Source organism: Diceros bicornis, chromosome 11, assembly GCF_020826845.1.
Source record: "Diceros bicornis minor isolate mBicDic1 chromosome 11, mDicBic1.mat.cur, whole genome shotgun sequence".
In the NCBI taxonomy this organism is placed as follows: domain Eukaryota; kingdom Metazoa; phylum Chordata; class Mammalia; order Perissodactyla; family Rhinocerotidae; genus Diceros; species Diceros bicornis.
The window spans coordinates 4,344,692-4,365,759 of record NC_080750.1 but is presented as its reverse complement, the minus strand read 5'-3'; the positions used below and the strand labels follow the sequence as shown (position 1 = coordinate 4,365,759).

Sequence of the window (21,068 nt, the reverse complement as noted above, 5' to 3'; positions counted from 1 at the left end):
AGAGAGATCTTTGAACGTTTACAAGAGAATAACAGATACACTAAAAAGAAACAAGAAAGAAAGTGGGAAAGGAGGCATTCACAGGCAGAGGGGGAAGAAAGGCAAGGCCGGGCAGTTAGGAAAATCAAAGGCGAGTTAGAGTGGCAGGGCTGGGGAGGGGGTGGGCATCAGCAGGGCAGGAGCCCGAGCCAGCTAGACCGGGGGCGGGGGCGGGTGGCGAACCAGCGGCTCATCCAGGGACTTGGCGGGCACCAGGCGGCGGAGGCAGGAGGAGGGTGGGGCTTGGAGAAGGGCAAAGGCAGGCCAAGACTTAAAAGGGAGATGACCCTGCTAGTTGATGCGGCCAGGAACCTCCGACGCCCAGGGCCAGGGCACCGGCGAGGGACAGCGGGAGGAAGGGCCGCGCTGAGGCCGTCCGCGCGCTCCGAGGGGCGCCCGCAGCGCCGCCACCATGTGCGAGCTGTACAGCAAGCAGGACACCCTGGCGCTGAGGAGGAAGCACATCGGGTAAGCGCGCCCAGCCCCGAGGAAAGCGCAGACGGGGGACAACGCCGCAGGGGCGGAGAGCGGCAGCGGGCCAGAGAGCCGCGAGCGGGAACCGGACGCCGGACGCTCCGCGAGGGCGGTTGCCTGCGGGTGTCAGACGCCGCGCCGCCCGCCCGTCCGCCTGCCGCACCTGCGCACGCGCGCCGCCGCCCGCCCACCTGCCGCACCTGCGCACGCGCGCCGCCGCCCGCCCATCTGCCGCCCCTGCCGCACCTGCGCACGCGCGCCGCCGCCGGCCCACCTGCCGCACCTGCCGCACCTCCGCACGCGCGGCGCCGCCCGCCCGGAGAGCGTAGCCGCGCTTCTGCTCCGGGGGGCTGCTTCCCAGCCGGCTCCCGCGGGGTCCCCGCGCTCTGTCTGCAGCCGGCGGAGGAGTGCGGGCTGCCGGCCGGCTGGAGGAGTTGACCGACGAGGGTTAATAGCACTAGACGGAGAACACCATTCCAGGGATGGGCGCTGGGAGGGAGACGGGCAGCTGTCCGCCACTCTCACCAACTCAAAAGTTCCTCAAAACTATGAACTCAGAAATATTTTTGACGATGGCTATGAAAACAGACTAATTCTGACAACTTTTGTTTAAAGTGAGCCTTTTCTTCTTGCATGCTTGGTTAAAAGGTAAAGGGTTAATCCAGCCAGTAGAAAAACTTTGAAACCATCTTCTTAAGCATAAGATGCCAGTTACCCACCTTGATGTCCCAAGCTGTGCCCTCACTTCAATTTAAAACTGCAGTGTTCTCTGCATTCCACCTTTGTTTTGCCCTTGGTATGAACGATTAGGTAGTATACTGGTGAGCGTACAGGACAGAAAGTTAAGTCAGCCCTGGGCTCTAGCCTTAGGAGGGTGTCGTGTTACCTGGGTGACCTCTGTCAAATTACTTTAATTTCCTCTTGTATGAAAGTAGGAATAATATTCTGCTTCACAGGGGCGAGCAAGTGAGATTAATAAGTGTGATCCGGGTTTTAAAAAGGTGCATGTAAATATGAATGCTGCTGGTGGCCCTTTGAGACCCCTAGCCACTGTAAAACCAACAGTCTGCAGTGTGTACAGGTAGTTAGCAAGCGCTGCAGTGGATGGGCACGAGAGAGGACTGGAGGACAGGGAAAGAAAAGAACCAGCATCCTCTTCCCAGAAATGCTGGGCAGTTTCTCATACTGATCTCCTGATCTCACCCCGGGAAGTTTCTACATGGTACAGGAGCCTAGTTAGATCTCTCTCCACCCCGAAGTAGGGTCAGAGTGGTCAGATTCCTCCCTCATTCCCAGATCACCCCCTCTCTTTTTACAATCATCGCTTCTTTATATTAGTTTTCAATCCTGTATAGTTAGATTCCAATGAAAACCTAATGATTTCTGATGTGAGCAGAACAAGTCCTGTGAAAGGAGGAATGTAGCTGGACGGCGTGGAGGAATTCTACCTGAAGTCTGGGTGGCAAGGTGAAAAGTACTTAACAAGGCAGGGTGAAGTCTGCAGATTTCAGCCCACATTCGTAACAGAGGTTTTCTTTGGATTTTAACTCATAGGTATAAACTAACAGCTCAGTTTGAACCAATAAAAATTCTCATTCAATATTAGTTTATTTTAGCTGATGATGCTTAATCTTAGGCAATTTTAAAATTTAACATTACCTATTTACAATAATCAGCATACTGTCTAAACAGTTGCATATCAGTTTAATATACAACTATCCAATTACTGTCTAAATGCATGTGGCATTTTTTGTGCATGCAAAATAAAAATAATATACCCAGTTTCAGTTTCTAAATGTGGTCTTTCACAAGCCTTTGTGATGTTTCTATGTTGCTAAAATTTATTCTCCAGACATTCATCCAAATAAGCAAAAATATGGATGACTATTTATTTATTTATTTATTTTATGTGACCCTTTACCCCTTTCACCCTCCTCCCTCCCTCCTGGTAACCACTAATCTGTTCTCTGTCTCTATGTGTTTATTGTAGTTTTATCTTTCACATATGAGTGAAATCATACAGTATTTGACTTTCTCCATCTGGCTTATTTCACTTAGCATAATACCCTCAGGTCCATTCATGTTGTCACAAATGGCAAGATTTCATATTTTTTATGGCTGAGTAGTATTCCATTGTGTGGAGATATATATATATATATATGCCACATCTTTTTTATCCATTCATCCATCGATGGGCACTAAGGTTGTTTCCAAGTCTTGGCTATTGTGAATAATGCTGCGATGAACATATGGGTGCATATATCTTTTTGAATTAGTGTTTTCATGTTCTTTGGATAAATATCCAGCAGTGGAATAGCTGGATCATATGGTTGTTCTTTTTTTTTTTTTTTTTTTGGTGAGGAAGATGGTCCCTGAGCTAACATCTGTGCCAATCTTCCTCTGTTTTATATGTGGGTTGCCGCCACAACATGGCTTGATGAGCAGTGCGTAGGTCCGCACCCGAGATCTGAACCTGCGAACCCCGGGCCGCTAAAGCAGAGAGCGTGAACTTAACCACTATGCCACTGGGCCGGCCCCTGGTTGTTTTATGTTTAGTTTTTTGAGGAATCTCCATATTGATTCCATAGTGGCTGCACCAGTTTACATTCCCACCAGCAGTGTATGAGGGTTCCCTTTTCTCCACATCCTCTGCAACATTTGTTATTTCTTGTCTTTTTAATTATAGCCATTCTGACAGGTGTGAGGTGATATCTCATTGTAGTTTTGATTTGCATTTCCTTAATAACTTGTCATGTTGAACATCTTTTCATGTGCCTGTTGGCCATCTGTATATCTTCTTTTTCGAAAAACGTTTGTTCATATCCTCTGCCCATTTTTTTATTAGACTGTTCATTTTTTTGTTCTTGAGTTGTATGAGTTCTTTATATATTTTGGGAATTAACCCCTTGTTGGATATATGGTTTGCAAATATCTTCTCCCAGTTGTTAGGTTGTCTTTTTGTTTTATTGATGGTTTCCTTTGCTGTGCAGAAGCTTTTTAGTTTGATGTAGTCCCATTTGTTTATTTTTTTCTTTTGTTTCCCTTGCCTGGTGAGACATGGTATTCAAAAAGATACCACTAAGACTGATGTCAAAGAGTGTACTGCCTATGTTTTCTTCTATTTTTTTGTGTGTGTTTGGGGAAGACTGGCCGTGGGCTAACATCCATGCCCATCTTCCTCCACTTTATATGGGACACTGCCACAGCATGGCCTGACAAGCGGTGTGTCGGTGTGTGCCCAAGATCCAAACCGGCGAACCCTGGGCTGCTGCAGCGGAGCGCACGCACTTAACCACTTGCACCACCAGGCTGGCCCCAATATGTTTTCTTCTAGAAGGTTTATGGTTTCGGGTCTTACATTCAAGTCTTTAATCCATTTTGAGTTAATTTTTGTGTATGGTGTAAGATAATGGTCTACTTTCATTCTTTTGCATGTGGCTGTCCAGTTTTCCCAACACCATTTGTTGAAGGGACTTTCCTTTCTCCTTTGTATGTTCTTGGCTCCTTTGTTGAAAATTAGCTGCCCATAAATGTGTGGGTTTATTTCTGGGCTCTCAGTTCTGTTCCCTTGATCTGTGTGTCTGTTTTTGTGCCAGTACCATGCTGTTTTCGATACTATAGCTTTGTAGCATATTTTGAAATGAGGGGGTGTGATGCCTGCAGCTTTGTTCGTTTTTTCTCAGGATTCCTTTGGCTGTTTGGGGACTTTTTTGTTGTTCCATATAAATTTTAGGATTCTTTGTTCTATTTCCATGAAAAATGTCGTTGAGACTTTGATAGGGATGCATTGAATCTGTAGATCGATTTAGGAAGTATGGACATTTTAACTATGTTAATTCTTCCAATCCAAGAGCACAGAATATCTTTCCATTTCTGTGTGTCTTCTTCAATTTCTTTCAACAATGTTTTATAGTTTGCACTGTATAGGTCTTTCACCTCCTTGGTTAAATTTATTCCTAGGTATTTTATTCTTTGTGTTGTGATTGTAAATGGGATGGTATTCTTAATTTCTCTTTCTGCTATTTCTTTGTTAGTGTACAGAAATGCAACTGATTTTTGTATGTTGGATGATCTTTTTATATGCTCAAAAGAGTGGATTAAGGGGTTAGAAGAGTAATTGGATTTCATTATTTAAGAATGTTTCATTATTTAAGAAAATCCGTTTGATACAAAACAAGTACCACTCAGAAGACACAGAAATTATCTCCTATAAACTCTTCTTCATCATATTTGATACCAAGTTGTTTGTATTTAACTTGTAGCGCTATGTGTTTCTTTATAAATAGATTAGAAGGAGAGAGCAAGCACGCTCTATCTTGGGCTGTGCCGTAAGACAGTCTGCTTTCAAACTCGGCTTGTCTCACTTACTGGCTGTGCAACCTTGAACAAGTTTCTTCATTTTTCTGTGCCTCAGTTTCTTTACCCACAAAAATGAGCATGATAATAACCCCTATTTCGTATGATTGTTGGGAGGATTAAATGTGATAATATTTGTAATATTTGTCAGTTCCTGACACATAGTAAGCCTCAGGAAAACAAGTTTGTTTTCCTGGTAAAACAAAATTCCCCATAGGAAAATTAGTTATTGGTTTGTGTAATTAGAGCTGTCAGAGTTGATCCATGTGCCTCTAAATAGAGTTGTCAAATCACGGCAAATTTAGTATAACAAGGGTAAGGAATGTGAGCAGTGTCACGAATGGGGATTAAGGTAAAAGTTTCCAGGCTGATATGAAATTAAAAAAGTATATGTCACCCACGTTGTGTTGTCCTTTCCTTTATGTAATTGAAATTTTGCACTGATGGTGACCTTCATTGAGAAGGAAAAACACTGAGCAGTCCTACCAGACCAAAGTGTTCCTGTCATTATTTCAGGCCCTCGTGCAAAGTTTTCTTTGCTGCGGATCCCGTCAAAATAGTGCGAGCCCAGCGACAGTACATGTTCGACGAGAAAGGCGAGCGGTACCTGGACTGCATCAACAACGTGGCCCACGGCAAGTGTCTTGTCTTCCTCGTGCCTTAAAGGATACGTTATGGAGTAAGGCAGTCTTGGCACCATTAATATCTGTCCCAGGAATTGCAGTGGCTGAACGGGCCAGTCGTCCTAGCAGGGAAAAGTTGCTGCAAACTGTGGGAGAGCAAGAAGCTCATCTCTTTCTCTTACTTCAGAATCTGCCTCACTTCCCAGGCATTTAGCATTGTGACTAATTTCTTGGGCTTTTGTCTTCTAACTTTAGTGGGACACTGTCACCCAGAAGTGGTCAGAGCTGCCCTGAAACAGATGGAACTGCTGAACACAAATTCTCGGTTCCTGCACGACAACATTGTGGAGTATGCCAAGCGCCTCTCTGCGACACTGCCCGAGAAACTCTCTGTTTGCTATTTCACAAATTCAGGGTATGTTCCCAGGTTTCCCACCCTCCCCGCTCCCACCAATCTCTTGATTTACTCTCTCACATTCCTTTCTTTTTGATTCGTGGTGGAGCACAGATGTCTAAAAAGGTTTCCTGAGATTCTTGCCATTTACTAAGTAACCACAAGTCGGGGACCCGACGGTTCTGGTCCTGCTACTTCGTGAGCCTGTTGTAGATAGGACACCCGGCAGCGTGTCCAAGGCTTTTGACGCCGCCTAAGACAACAGCCTGATGATGTGTGCAAGCCACTCAGCTTTTTATTACTGTGGCTTCCTGGGGGAAAGTGTACCCTCAAGTGTCCCTAAAGGATAGATACGTATGTCGTAACCATGGCAAAAAGATTCAAGTCCGCTGCTCATGTGGGAAAACCTAACTAGCCAAATAACACTCAACTCTTCTGGCAACAGAGTGAGTAGCTAAAGATCAATGAGCCTAGATAGTTTTTTCAAAGCATGAATAAGGAATGTTAACAAAAAAAACCGTACTCAATAAGATATAACTTTTGTAAGATTTTTGATTTATTTGTTTTCTTAGGCAATTGAACACATTTCCCCAACACAAACACAAAGAAGGAAGGAATAAATTCAAGTGAATAGAGACATTCCAACTTGCAAATTCTGCAAATTTAAATTATTATATGTCCATTCTATGGAATATTATGGGGACATTAAAAAGTATGTTTTTGAAAATACGTGCCTAGTGGCATGTGAAAAGCTCACAGTGCAATATTATATTGGGAGGAAACCTGTATATACAGTATCAACTCATATTTTAAAAATGATATCTGTGTATATACGTATTAAAGCTATTAGAAATTCTGTAAGTGTCCAATTATATGATTCTGTGATTCACTTTTCTCTTTTCAATGAGATATTCTAAAATCAAATTTATAACCAGAACATCGTTCTTTTTCATTGTAAAGAATTAAGATTTTTAGGATCTAACTAATTGTTGTAAAGCATTCTTGCCTTCATAAATTAAATATAATAATATTTGACTTTCACTTCTAAAGAATCCTGTACTGTCAAAGAGGGATTAGCCCCAAAGTGCACTGTCACCAAAGACTGGATGTGGCGGAGGCTGCGGTGGTGCAAAGAATGATCTTGAAGTTAAACGGGTTTCAGTCGGAACGCTGGCCCTACCTCTTACTAGCTGTGGGAACTTATTCTGGTAACTTAACCTCCCTGAGGCTGTTTCCTCATCCGTAAAAAGGAGATGGCAGTACCTCCCTTGCAGAGTAGGTATGAGAATAAATAGAAGCTAAACACTCTGTGTGATGTCTGGCAGACAGTAAACGTCCCACAAGTGATTATTTTCTTCCTCCTGTCTAAGTAGTATATTTATTCCCTAAATTAGATAGAAAAATTATGGTCTTCGTTCTGTAAATAAGGAGCTAAGTCAAATATCGGGTCAGCACACACAGTTTAGTAGCCAAGACCGTGGGCCCCCATACTCCCTTCCTCCCAGTGAGAGCAGGCTTCTCAGTGTCCTCAAAGTTAGACACCTCCTGGTGTTGCTGAACTGGGCTCAAGTTTGAAATGAGCAGCAGGTCCTTAACTTGTATTGGGTTCTCCTATGTGCCCCATTCTTTACTGAGAACACCTGGGAAACTTGTATTAGAAAGTGAAGTGAGCTGGGTGGGAAAGATTGAAAGGAAGGAGAGGATGTCCACTTGTTTCTTTATACATTTCTGGATCATTGGAATCTTACAAGTTCTGTAATTAACATTTGGAACTGTCTTTAAAAGAGCTTATGTCACATTGTCCCCTTTCTCTATGTTATCTTAATAGATCTGAAGCCAATGACTTAGCCTTACGCCTGGCTCGACAGTTCAGAGGCCACCAGGATGTGATCACTCTTGACCAGTAAGTCTTGGATGCAAGACTTCTAAGCAAGAAGCTCCTTCAGAGACAAAATTGTCTTGATCCTGTCCATACTAATACCATAAGTTCGTGTGTAGGAGGCTGGCTATATGGCACGATTTTTATTACGTTTTAAGGTATCGAGGCCAACTGAAGGATACTTAATTTCTTCTAAGTATGTACTATGGCCTTGTAGCATGTCTTAATCAATGGTAGGAGAAGTCCTCCCTCTTTGCTTTATCTATTTGTGAGCCTTTTATAATTTCTTTTCCAGATCTCCCAATTATATCTCTGGGAAAGAAACAGAAACGGGATATCCTAGCCACCTGTATTTCAAATGAGAGGAAGGAATTTCGTAGCCACTTGATCACCTCTCAATCTTAGTTCTTGAAGAGACCTCCTATTCCTTACCAACTGATGTTTGCTAATATTTGCAATTGGATGTCCTTTAGAAACCACCCCAAACAGAAACACATACCCATTCTATGATAGAAAGTTGTTTTTAAAATTTACTAGAATATACTATCAAATACATTTAAAGAATACATACATATGAAGTTCTTCATGAAGCTGTAGAAAATAACTTTTCACATTTAGACAAGCTAAATGTGATTTAATATAATCCAAAGAAACTGGGTTTTCTCTTGCTAGAAAGAAATTGTCTATGAGGATACATACTTGGCTTTCCATGTGTTTTATCACATGGGTAAGGAGAACTGGACAAATTATATGGCCAGTCTTGCCATAAAAAATTAGATCCCGTATAGTTAAATCTGGCGCCAATGCTGAGATTCTCCCTGGATGATGTGCAATGCTATTTTTCATATAGTAGAAGAACATCCTTCTTTGAGTGATTTTTGTTACTGTTCTTTTTCTTTTCAGTGCTTACCATGGTCATCTATCATCTTTAATTGATATCAGTCCATATAAATTTCGAAAGGGCAAAGATGTTAAGAAAGAATTTGTCCATGTGGTAAGTATCTTAGACTCCTAGAATCAGAATGTTAGTACTGGAAGAAATGCCATCCAATCCTTTCATCGAAGTGAAACCATGAGAAAGAAACTAAGATCTAGAGCAGCTATGTGACTTGCTCGAGTCAAAGAGCTAGAAAATGACAGGATGCAGTTTGGGATCCATTGAGGAGTTTCATAGTAGGCAAATTCGTACAGTGGTAGCAACAACTGTTCTTCACAGCTATCATTTTATTTTTCTTGTCCCTTGATCTTCAATTACTGTTTCTATCACTAATGTCAACTCGAGATTCAGAGTTGCGTCAGGTGTGTATTACTGTCTTAAAATTAAATTTCTTTATGCTAATTTAGTATTTAGATGTATTAAGTAAAATAAATAGTAAATAAATGAAATTTTAAAACCACTCAAGTTGTTGAAACAGTAAAACTCACTTGGTGTGTTTATTTGAATTAAGGATCATCCATCCTTCATTCTTAAGAGAATCATCAATACCTTCTTTCAAAATTTTAAGATCTGGAATCAGTGCTAAGGCACTCTAGTTTTCTGAATGATTACAATTTGCAATATAGTTGGTAAGTGTTAGTTTCTTTTCAATACAGAACAGTTAATACAGTTTTCATCATTGAAATTTTCAAATTCTGTGGTCAGCCTTGTGGATTTGAATGTGCTCCTTATGTGAATACCGATGCAGTCTTGACTTATAGGGATCTTGGAGCAAATCCAGGCTCCTGTTCACAACGCAAGGAATTCAGTTCTTCACAGAATTCAGAAATGTTAAGGAAAAAGAACAAAAACCAGGGCAGGCCCGGTGGCGCAAGCAGTTAGGTGCGCGCGCTCCCCTGTGGCAGCCCAGGGTTCGCTGGTTCGGATCCCGGGTGCGCACCGACGCACCGCTTGGCAAGCCATGCTGTGGTGGCATCCCATATAAAGTGGAGGAAGATGGGCACGGATGTTAGCCCAGGGCCAGTCTACCTCAGCAAAAAGAGGGGGATTGGCAGATCTTAGCTCAGGGCCGATCTTCCTCGCAAAAAAAATAAAAAGAACAAAAGAACCTAGAGTCACTTAAATCCACATGGCCACCTTTCTAATGTGCTCTTTTTTTTTTAAGTTCGTTTGTCAAAAAGGCAAATCCTGAGAAACTGTATCATTTGATGTCTTCAGGCAGCAGCTCCAGACATTTACAGAGGAAAATACAGAGAAGACCATGCAGACCCAGCCGGTGCTTACGCAGGTGAGGTGAAGAAGATTATCGAAGAAGCTCATAGCAGTGGAAGGAAGGTTTGTATCTATAGCATGGGAACATTTTACCATTTTTTATAAAATGGATTGAAATCATTGTGATACATTGAACAGGTGGCAAAGGATTAGATCTAAATTCCCTTTTTGTTCTTCTCTGGTTACATTTTCATTTGGTTCGTGTTTCATTTGGTTCGTATTATTATAGCCATGCCTCTAAAACCATCTATTTTTATTTATCCTGGACGTGAAATCACTATGCCTGTTGCAGAACTGGTGGCCTAATTCTGACCTTCCCAGTGGGATGCAGACTCTGGTGCAAAAGGGGTAGGGGAAGATAGGATGAAGAAAGGTGATAGCCTGCGGAAAGACTCTTCCCACGGAGAGACACCAGGGCCTGATACATGGTGCAGGGAAGGGATAGCAGAGTGGCCCTGGAGTCTCGGGACAGTGCAGACTCCAGACCCCCAGGGAGCCTTGGCGCTTCCCTGGAACTGGTTCACCTTCCTGAAGCTGCGGAGCCTGGGTAAGCTGAGGCAGAAAAATGTTCTTCCAGTCTGGGCCTGGATTTGTAAGGCAGAACCAGAATCCTCCAGAGTGGGAGAAAGATTTCCATTTTCTCAGTCTTCACTCCATTGTCTTCAGCTTAACATTAAATCCTCAGCCCATTCAGGGGTTACTTAGGTGGAGTTTTCATGCGATTTGACACATGCTTTGCCTTTAAACTGGCTTGTGGCATCAACATGGCAAGAAAAAAGTCTTAATTGAGATAAAAACGAAGTCTTTGCTTTTACAGTTCAAGTATTTTTATCTTAATGAATGGAGAGTCATTTGCATTTCTTAACTGTTTCTTCTTTTTCTTCCCATCCCATTTGTTTTTTGTCTCTTCCGATGCGGTATCTGTGCAGGTAGCCCTGAGCTCTACCTGTCATGGGGAGCTTCCTGCTCTTTTCCTCTTCAAATGTAGCCTATGAACAGTAAAAACTTCTTGCAGAAAAAAATTTGCATTACTAAGATCATAGGGTCTTTTCACTGCTAAAAAGGTTTGGATAATTTTTTGAGAACATTAGCATTCAATAGTTGCTGAATTGATGCTGTCATGTTAACAGTGCTGAAAGCAGTGAGCAAATAGATGGATGCTTCAGAATATTAAAATCATGGAATTTTAGAAAAGTAATCTCTTGCGTCCAACGGCCTCATTTTATAGCTAATAAATGAAATATTTGAAAGTGAAAGACTTAAGCCAAGGTACTACAGTTGCTAAGAGGCAGTCTGGACGAGAACCTTGGTTCTCTTGACTTCATATCTCATACTATTTCTTTGTTTTCTCTTCTTCTTTCACTGTTATCTATTTCTACTTCTCCTTTCTTAGAAGCACATGTAGCCTCTAGAACACTTTCTCTGAAGTTCCTATTATGAATTGCCTAATTCTGTTGAGTTAAGCCCGATTCAGGGCAAGAACTGGAAATATAGCATAGTAACCAACGTGTGTGGCCACAAGTCACCCTCGCCTTCCTTATGCAGATCCCAGGCTCAGGCAGTCCTGTTCCTCAAGCTGAGGAAACAGGCATCGCAGGAAGCTTCTTAGGACCTGGGTAATTTTTTAGAGGTTCATATTAAAGACTGATCAAAACATCAGTCTTATTCAGTTGATCCTAATGAAAACACTGCATTTAAGTTAATCATGGAGAAATGTAAGGCGTCCTCTCCTCCATTTCTCGTGGTAGTTTCACTGGTACCCTAGAATTTCAGAAACTAAGGCTTCAGATCAGTTGCTTTTCCAGTGTAGGTATCTTTGTTTTCTTTTTAATCAAATGGCCTGCTTACCACTTACCGCAGGTCCATTCCCAGCCATTCTTTAAATAATCTGCTCTGTAAGAAGTCCTCTTTTTTAGGGGGTAGGAGGAGGACCTAATGGACTTTGACTCTATCTTCTCTCATGTAGATTGCTGCCTTTATTGCTGAATCCATGCAGAGTTGTGGCGGACAGATAATTCCTCCAGCAGGCTACTTCCAGAAAGTGGCAGAGTATGTACTTGATTTGGGCACCCTTGGTCAAACTAAGGGCACTGTGCCAATTCTGTACAGCAATACTGGTTGTTAAAATATTGAAGTCCTTCTAGACTAGCTGGTAAATAACCACTTCAGAGTACCTCCCACCCCAGGGCTCCAGGAACTCCTCCACCTTCCCAAGATCCAGTAAATAAAGGGTTTACACATAGTTCAGAGGGGGCCTCCAGGACTCTGCTCCAGCCCCCGCCTGGCATCTTCTCTGATTGGCTGGTGCCCAAACCTTACCAATTAGTAAAAGTTTGAAGATTAAACCTGCTAAAAACTACGACTTGTGTAATTCTTTCTCTTGCCACTTAAAATACTTCAGTGTCACTTACTTAAACAGCACAAACCCAAACAATGTAGAATATATCTAATCTGGAAATTACGTGATTGTATTTCAAAGTCAATGACATCACATAAGTGTCATTGGGGGTTTTGAGCACTGAAATGTTTTTGACACAGATTACAGGCTTCAGGTTACATACAACATTGCTGTAAGTCCTCAGTAGTCTGTGTCTCTGTGGGTGGGTTTGGGGCCCTCAGTGACCCCAGGCGTTAGACTGCTCTTTTCCCTTTCAGATATGTACGAGGAGCAGGGGGTGTGTTCATAGCTGATGAAGTTCAGGTCGGCTTTGGCCGAGCTGGGAAACATTTCTGGAGCTTCCAAATGCATGGTGAAGACTTTGTTCCGGACATTGTCACAATGGGGAAACCAATGGGCAATGGCCACCCAGTGGCATGTGTGGTAACAACCAAAGAAATTGCAGAAGCCTTCAGCAGCTCTGGGATGGAGTATTTCAATACGGTAAATTTTGCTCTCGGATTTTAATGCTGAGAGGGAAAAATAATGCATGTTCTTACACTTCTTGCTGTTGCAGTAAAAAATAAAGCTCAATACTGCCAGCTGCTCACCCCAGGACTCTCGCCAAACTTTGATCTAACCATATTGCATTCTACGTGGCACTATCCTCCTTGTATTTTTCCTTGTGTATCTTTCTCCTTCCTAAAATGTTCTTATTAATTGTTCTAATGATAGATGGCTGCTCTGCTAAACTCTAGAGGTTATGATATTTCATTAATAGATGATATGATCGTCTTTGTTTTGTATCACATTTAAATTCCCCAACATTTCTGAAGTATTTAGATGATTCAGCTCTATAAATGTTATATGGCTGGGGCCAACCCTGTGGCTTAGCAGTTAAGTGCTCGAGCTCCCCTACTGGCGGCCCCTGTTCACATCCCCGGCGTGCACCGATGCACCGCTTCTCCGGCCATGCTGAGGCCACGTCCCACATACAGCAACTAGAAGGATGTGCAACTATGACATACAACCATCTACTGGGGCTTTGGGGAAAAAAAAAGGAGGAGGATTGGCAATAGATGTTAGCTCAGAGCCGGTCTTCCTCAGGAAAAAGAGGAAGATTAGCATGGATGTTAGCTCAGGGCTGATCTTCCTCACACACACAAAAAAAATGTTATATGGCTGTCATAGGAGATACTAAATTTCTATCTTTGGGAAATTTTATTTCCTTGGTTTTACCCCCAAAAGTCATCAACTTTAAGCTTAGAAAAATGATTATAGTTTTCGCAGTGTGTATAATAGGACTTGTTACAGCTAAAAGTAAGACTCAAATCTAAGGACATAAATTATTTGGAGAAAATGTCATTGCTTAGCTGTTTTCACACAACTATTCAGGGGCAGAAACCTATATCCCCCTCACTGAAGCACACTGTGAAATCCTTAATTCCCAACACAACGTCTGTTTTTTGTTTGGATAAACTAATAATTCCCTGATAGTCCTTCATACCTGTTATGCGGCATGGAGAATATAATTTGGGATCAATTTTCACTCAATCCTGAATGAATAGAATCATGCTACATTCTAAATCTAAGAAACAAATATCATGAGAGAAAGTTTTGTTAAAATTATATCTTTACTTGCTTATGTATGAGCCAAATATCTCATAGATGAAATAATACCATTAATTTAACTACTATGTTTTCTCATTTGTCTTGGTTCTGCAGTATGGAGGAAATCCAGTATCTTCTGCTGTGGGATTGGCTGTCCTGGAAGTAATTGAGAATGAAGACCTTCAGGGAAATGCCACAAGGGTGGGGATGTACCTCACTGAGTTACTGAATAGACAAAAGGCTAAGCATGCATTGATAGGAGATGTCAGGTATGTTGATCATGAAGGGGTCAGGTAGTTATTCATTTTTCCAAATGAAAATAGCTTATGTTTTATCTTATAAATTTAAAATAAATTACGTAAAACCAAATCTAGAAAACACTGAAAAACATGGAAAACTAAAGTCACTCTTAATCCAAAAATCACTCTTAAAAATCACTCTTAAGAACCCAGATATCACCACTGTAACTTTTGGGTGTATGTCTTTCCTGAATTTTATATGTTTTTAAAAAAATATAAAGCTGGGATAATTTCAACACCCAAAAGATGAAAAGCAAGAACTTAAAGTAACTCTCAATGATCTGTTAAAAATTATTTAAAATGATATCCTGGAAAACTCAATTTTTTTCATAGATGTGTATAAACATTAAACATTTATCATCATTAATGTCCTGAGAAACTTAATAGCATGAAAAGGTTGTTTTTAAGCCTTTTTCCTTTGCAATTAAGTGAAGGAAAAAAACTAGATGACAAAAACTAACTTGGTACACAAACTGGAAAGAGGGGCTGGCCCAGTGGCACAGCAGTTAAGTGAGGGCGCTTCACTTCGGCGGCCCGGGGTTCGCAGGTTCAGATCCCGGGGCGCATCGACGCACCGCTGCTCAGGCTCAGGCCATGCTGTGGCGGCGTCTGATATAGTAAAGGAAGATGGGCATGGATGTTAGCCCAGGGCCAATCTTCCTCAGCAAAAAGACAAGGATTGGCAAGGGATGTTAGCTCAGGGCTGATCTTCCTCACAAATATAAATAAATAAATAAAAAATAAAGTCTTTAAAAAAATGATCAAAAACTGGAAAGAGCTGTGGGCACTGGGTTGGTGTCTGGGATTAGTTAGAATCAATGACAAGTTACCCTTGAAGGGAATCACACTCAGCTTCAAATTAAACTGAAGTTTGGGGACAGCGTTCATTTTCTGTGACAGTGCAAAGAAGGTGTGTTGAGTTTTCTTTCGCCACCTCCCCAGGGGCGTTGGCCTTTTTATCGGCGTTGACTTAGTGAAGGACCATCAGAAAAGGACCCCGGCCACAGCAGAGGCGCAACACGTCATCTACAAGTAAGTGCGCCCCCACCTGAAAGCGTCTGCTACCTCCTCCGGTGTCTGGGAATAAGGCGCCTCAGACACGTGCAGTTTGTAAGTGCGAGGACTCACCTGCCCCGTGCTCTCGTCGCTCGGGAGTCGGCTGAGCCGCCGTGTGTGCGCACTCACGTGTGTTTCCTGCACTAATTAGAATGAAGGAAAATCGGGTGCTTCTCAGCGCCGACGGGCCTCACAGAAATGTGCTTAAAATAAAGCCACCCATGTGCTTCACGGAAGAAGACGCCAAGTTTATGGTGGACCAACTTGACGGGATTCTGACAGGTCAGTGCACAGACCCTGAAGATGCCTCCTCGCCCCCCACCCTCCCCGCTCCCCACCCCAGCCCCGCCCTGGTCCTGCATGACTGTGCGTCTTGTCATTCATGGCGGAAGTGAATGTATACCTTGATAACTAGAAAAAGATAGCAGGAAAATAACAACTACGTGGACTCAGTTGAATCAAAATTTTCTGTTTGCACTACACAATTCCAAATCTAAGTTGTTACTGGAGTGGCACACGGTTTTATTTTTATTGTTTATTTTCACTTGTTTAAAAAACTGCATGTTTGCATTGTACCATGCTCTACCACGAATGCTGCAGTGTATCGTATTTCAGCATTGTTCCATGAAAATACATGAGACATTATTAACAAAAATTATAGGCTTTAGGGCCGGCCCGGTGGCGTAGCGATTAAGTTTGCACCCTCTGCTTCGGAGGCCCAGGGTTCGCAGGTTCGGATCTTGGGCTCGGACCTGTGCACCGCTTGTCAAGCCATGCTCTGGTGGCATCCCATATAAGAGAGAGGAAGATGGGCATGGATGTTAGCCCAGGGCCAATCTTCCTCAGCAAAAAAGAGGAGGATTGGCAACAGATGTTAGCTCAGGGCTAGTCTTCCTCACACACACACACAAAAATTATAGGCTTTAGGTTAACAATTATTTGCTGTATGCTGAATCATTTGACTTTGTGTGTATATTTCACTCTTTATGAGTTAACTTTTGAGGACTATTGTTTGTCATTCAGAATTACAGCCTGTCATACAAATTTATCTTTTGTTTACCTATATCATATAACTAGGTTAATTTATTTTTCTGTTATGAGCATAAACTGAGATTAGAAGGTAAACTACCAGTGTAAAACCATGTTGAAAAATAGAAAGCACTGTCAAATGTTAGAATTTTTGTGGTTGCTTTCGTTATATTTTTGAGATTCAACTTCTCTGCTCCCTTCTTTTAGGGTTAAGATAAGGCTGAGAAGCCAGGAATCAAAATAGCATAGGAAATAGATAATTAAGTTTTGGAAACCTGAGAGTCAGCACAAATTACCTGTAATGAGTCACTGTCTTTGGACCAAGTGTATGTTTACACTCAAACCTGGCAAGATTCCTCACACACCTGCATGTCCTCTGTCCCCTGAAGGGCCAGGGGGAAGGAAGAGTAGAGGCTGGGGCAAGTCCCTCGCTGTTACTTAAAAGTCAACTCAGAGCTTGAGCATTATCATGATGGGCAGAAGAATTTCCTTTGAGCAAGTGAATGAGGCATGGCTAACACAGGCCCAGTGCCACCTGTGCATGAGAATGCTGAAATGCTACAATAGCAGTTTAAAAGCAGCAATTTTAATAGTAACACATTTAACTCTCTATTCTTAAGGGTATTCCTATAGACACCAAAAAGTTTTTTTTTTAAGACTGTTATCTTCTTCTGTCTTCTCCCTTGTATCTTCCTTGATGTAGGTTTAGAAGAAGCCATCGGAACCCAAACTGAGAGTGTGGTCCCTGAGAACATTCCATGCAGAACAAAGGTAAGAGTCTGCCACTTTCTTTTTAGGGGAGAAGTTTAAAACTTGGAGAATTTAAGAAAAGAAAATCCCAATTTTTAAAAATTGTACAATGACCTTTAGAATAAAACCCACCTTTGCTAGGGTTGGCTTATTGTTGCAATTTTGAGTGCACAATTCAATTTCAAGGCAAGTGTCACACCACCTGAAAGAAATAAAGCCAAAGAACCATTCTTACAGGAGCATTCCCGAACCAAAAACAAACAAGCAAACCTCAGGCCCGCAAAGAGGGCCTCAAAATAGAGAGAGAGATGATGATGTGTCCTACACTCCTTACTGTTTGCCTCAAGGGCCACCTGACTCTGCCTGCTTCCCACACCACGCTCTTTAAAGTCACAGAAGCATTAGCATGGTGGCTCCCAATGCCAGAGTAGGTCCTGAAGTGAAGTGTAACCTTCCAGTGGCGCGGGGCTGGGCACCATCTGGCCCCAAGTGGCCTAGTTTCTGCGTTGGTGTGCTTCCAGCAGAGGCCTCTCATTCTCCACTGAGTTGCCCAGGGTGTGAGAAAGAGCTCTCGGGAAAACAAAAACAGAAAGGCAAAACCTCCAGAGGCTTCGTTGCATAATTGGCTATTTGTTTATGACTTTGGCGCATAAAGGAACACTCAGTGCCTGGGGTTCCTGCAGTCGGCAAAGTCCTTTTCCTGGTGAGAACAGTAGGTCATTTGAATGAGAGCAAGTGATTCGCTGACAGTTCTGCTTCTGTCTCAGTGCAACACAAAGCAACTGTAGAAATCAATGATTATCTGCTGTTCGAGAACAGTTTTTCTGTCTAGGACAGAACCTCAGCTGTGAGAACTGAGCAAGCATTGAACACGGGCTTCCAAAAATGGGAGTTCACCATGGGACTCCTACTTTGGAGTTAGCAGTTGACACATGTTTCTGAAAGTTTGGCTTGGGGTCCCAGATTTTAAGTGGACGTCACATTTCAGATGTCTGTGGAAGATGCTAATCAGGGTTTGGTAGGAACAGCCAGTATTGTCATGTTGTGTTGTGTTGTGTTGTGCCTGTGGGCTGTGTGTCTGTTGGCCTGTGTGATCGGCCCTGTGGGGGCTGGCGGGTTGGAGGGGGCGTGCCCACTGGAGTTGGTGCCCTATCTTGCAGATGCCTAAGGAAGCACCCTCAGAATTACTCAGTGACGGCAGCCCGGACCCCAAAGAAAATCCTGGCCAAAAGAGAAACAGATTGTGTGCAAATAAACCTCCACTGCTCAGTAAGAGGCTCAAGACATGAGAGATGAGCGTTTTACAGCAAGATAACTGTCCTGAGTTACAGAGAACAAATGGAAGTGACTCTTCTGTTAGCAGCTCTGTTGTGCCCTCTAAAGGGAGAATTTGCTTTCCATTTAGATTTGTAAATAAAGAAGCTAAACGAGTAATAAGAATAAACCAGGTGATAATCAAACCAGGTCAAGATTATCAGTTCAGCCTCAAGCCTGTTAATTCCTTACTTGAGATTTCTGAGTGTACTTCATTTATTCTAGTAAATTTAAGCTTCAAGTTGGATATTAAGTTGGCCGTTTTACTTCTCACGTTTTAATGTTCGGAATGAGAGCAAAGTACAACAGGTTCCTGAACTTTGGACACTTGGTGCCTTAAAATATGAATTCTTTAATGATTTCATTTATATATAAGTATATTTATGGACTATAATAAAATAAAAGGTGATATAAACCAAAAAATTTTCATTAGCAAAGTGTTTGCCCTTCTTGCAGAGAATGTTAGGGGTTGCAGTGGTAAAACCAAAGCCATTTGGGAAAAAATCCCGAACAGCAAATGCTAAAAAACGAATGAATAATCAGATCTCTGGTGGGGAACTAGGATGTGGACAATCACAGTCCCGTGGGGACTTGGGGAGGAACAAGGCATATGCCCAGATGTAGCTGGAACAGCAGCAGAGGCCAGAGCACTGTGTTTCCAGTCAGGAGACCTTGGTTCTGTCTACTGGGGCTGTGTCACCTGGGCAGGTCACTTACCTGTTAGGTGAGAAATTAACTTTCAGCCAATCATCTTCCTCTTCTCATCATCAAGTTTGTCATCACCTTCGCACACCCTCTCACACAAGAACGGGTGTGTTCGCGAGTGCATGCACACACACACACATTTCTAACCAGACTTTGGCAGAGGGAAGTAAGGAGACCTAGAACCTCGGGAGTTGCTCGTTACCCATGGGCACCGAGAGATGTCCACGTGGAGGCCAAGGTGCTGACTGGAGGAAGTTTGAATTTTAGTGTTGACTTCCCATTGTCTCTCTATTGCCTTCCTAACAGGTATTAAACTTTGTGTGGCTTTTTGTTTCATAATGAAAAGGTAATAATTTTGCTATGACTGTTTCATGATAACTGAGACAGATGTTAAGAGGAAAATTAATTGTAAAATTCTTCCTTTCTGGGTTCATCACAAATAAAAATGCTATAAAAATGCAAGATCTCATTATTAAATACTTTTTACTTCTAGAAGTATAACTGACTCTGTGGATCCTGGCTGGGTAATGCTGAGGTTGGTTCTGGAAGCCAGCAAGGAGGAAGGGGAACAGGGGTCTCTGGTTTCTTTCTAGGAACAAGACAATGACAAGATAATCAGAACGTTCACGGCACAGATCAGCACTCCTGTGAGCATCTCTCATTGGCGTGCTCAGAAAGGTCTTGTCTCCTCTTACGGAGCTGGTGCTTACGCTCCAGGGAGGAAAGAGAAGACAACCCAGACCTTGTTAGGAGTTTTCCAAGCATAAAATAATACAAAACTAAGACTTGATTCTTCAACGTACTCCACTATTCTTCATTATCTATAAGTTAGGTTTTTATAATGAGGAAGAGAGGTGTAGAAATAGATGACTCCTTCCCAAATGCAGCAGAGACCACCTGTGCGTGATGCTCCTGGGAGCCGCCTCACTTCTGTGGTGTCACGATAGATGCCGTGTCAGTTCGGGTCCTTTGGACTCAAGATAGAGTCCCAAGATGGAACTGACGCCCAGATAGTTAGAAGTGCAAGAGACTGATGAGGACTAAGGCCTATGAGAGATGAGAGAGCGAGGGAGCAGGAGGCAGCAGAGACTTTGAGGTCTGACACCTATGAAAGGAGAAGACCGGAAAGGAGGATCCAGGTGGAGGCGTCTCAGCCCTGAGAAAGTCTCCGCGGGCACATCGGGAGCTCCAGTGCCAAGACTGCCCACACAGGAGAACCGTGCTGGGCAGAAACACCCAGGCCCTGGTCTCCCTGCCGCCCCTGCTCCTTGGCTGGGAGCTCGCAGGACAGTGTATCCAGCTTAACTGCCGCAGTGGATCCTGAAGGCGCTGTCGCTGGAGGCTGTGGGCCGACTGCACGCCTCACCGCAGGTACCCTCCAGAAGGGGGAGCTGAGCCGCACACTCCCACGGCCGCCATGTCCACCCCTTGTGCTGTGCAGATCCGCTTCCCCACAGGTTTGGGGGGCAGCTCCCCAGGGGTTCCCATGGGTCTCTCTTCCTGAGGGGAGACCTAAAGAGTGAGGCGAGTGGTGCGAACGACAACTCCTGTCACTGCAAACAGTCTCAGGGCCACAGCTGGTACTCATCACCTCTCTCCTCACCATGGCAAGTCCCCTCGCCCTCAGCTGTCACTTCGGGACATCCCAGTGGTAGTGTGACTCCCCCTCATCCTAGGAGCGTGAGCCCCTGGAGACCATGCCCTTCTCAGGCCGGGGCTGCAGCACTTGTCCACTCAGTTACAATAGGCCAGGAGGACCAAGAGACACCAAAGCGTGTCACTTGAGTTCCACACATATTCCTGCCTCCCCCGGTGGAACAGCAGCCCTTCCTCCTCCTGCTGACCAAGGTCAATAACCTTGTCAACATGGCGACTCCACCCACTGCTCCCTGGACGCGGGAGTCCAACATGCCCAGGTGTCAGGCCTAGCTGGTGGTTTAACAGGACTCTTGC

General features: G+C 43.3%; 1 protein-coding gene across 3 annotated transcripts; it reads left to right on the top strand.

Annotated features, from left to right (window-relative positions):
* Positions 1–296: 296 nt before the first annotated feature.
* Positions 297–19,562, top strand: ETNPPL (ethanolamine-phosphate phospho-lyase). 3 transcript variants are annotated; one of them, XM_058549757.1, is made up of 13 exons: positions 297–507; positions 5,386–5,504; positions 5,748–5,907; positions 7,715–7,789; positions 8,669–8,759; positions 9,921–10,037; positions 11,941–12,023; positions 12,630–12,855; positions 14,077–14,231; positions 15,204–15,293; positions 15,469–15,599; positions 17,050–17,117; positions 18,257–19,562. In XM_058549757.1, the coding sequence occupies exons 1-13, from the start codon at positions 452–454 to the stop codon at positions 18,383–18,385; spliced, it is 1,500 nt and encodes a 499-aa protein (XP_058405740.1). In that variant the 5' UTR covers positions 297–451; the 3' UTR covers positions 18,386–19,562. The 3 variants fall into 3 exon arrangements, with proteins under 3 accessions (XP_058405740.1, XP_058405738.1, XP_058405739.1); XM_058549755.1 differs by lacking the exon at positions 297–507 and adding an exon at positions 908–1,127; XM_058549756.1 differs by lacking the exon at positions 297–507 and adding an exon at positions 1,127–1,161.
* The last annotated feature ends 1,506 nt before the right edge of the window (positions 19,563–21,068 follow it).

Bases quoted from the DNA above. Each gene is read 5' to 3' on its own strand.
- ETNPPL (XM_058549757.1), top strand. From the start codon at position 452: ATGTGCGAGCTGTACAGCAAGCAGGACACCCTGGCGCTGAGGAGGAAG. The intron at 12,856-14,076 runs GTAAATTTTGCT...TTGGTTCTGCAG, and splicing joins GGATGGAGTATTTCAATACG to TATGGAGGAAATCCAGTATC. The intron at 15,294-15,468 runs GTAAGTGCGCCC...TGCACTAATTAG, and splicing joins GCGCAACACGTCATCTACAA to AATGAAGGAAAATCGGGTGC.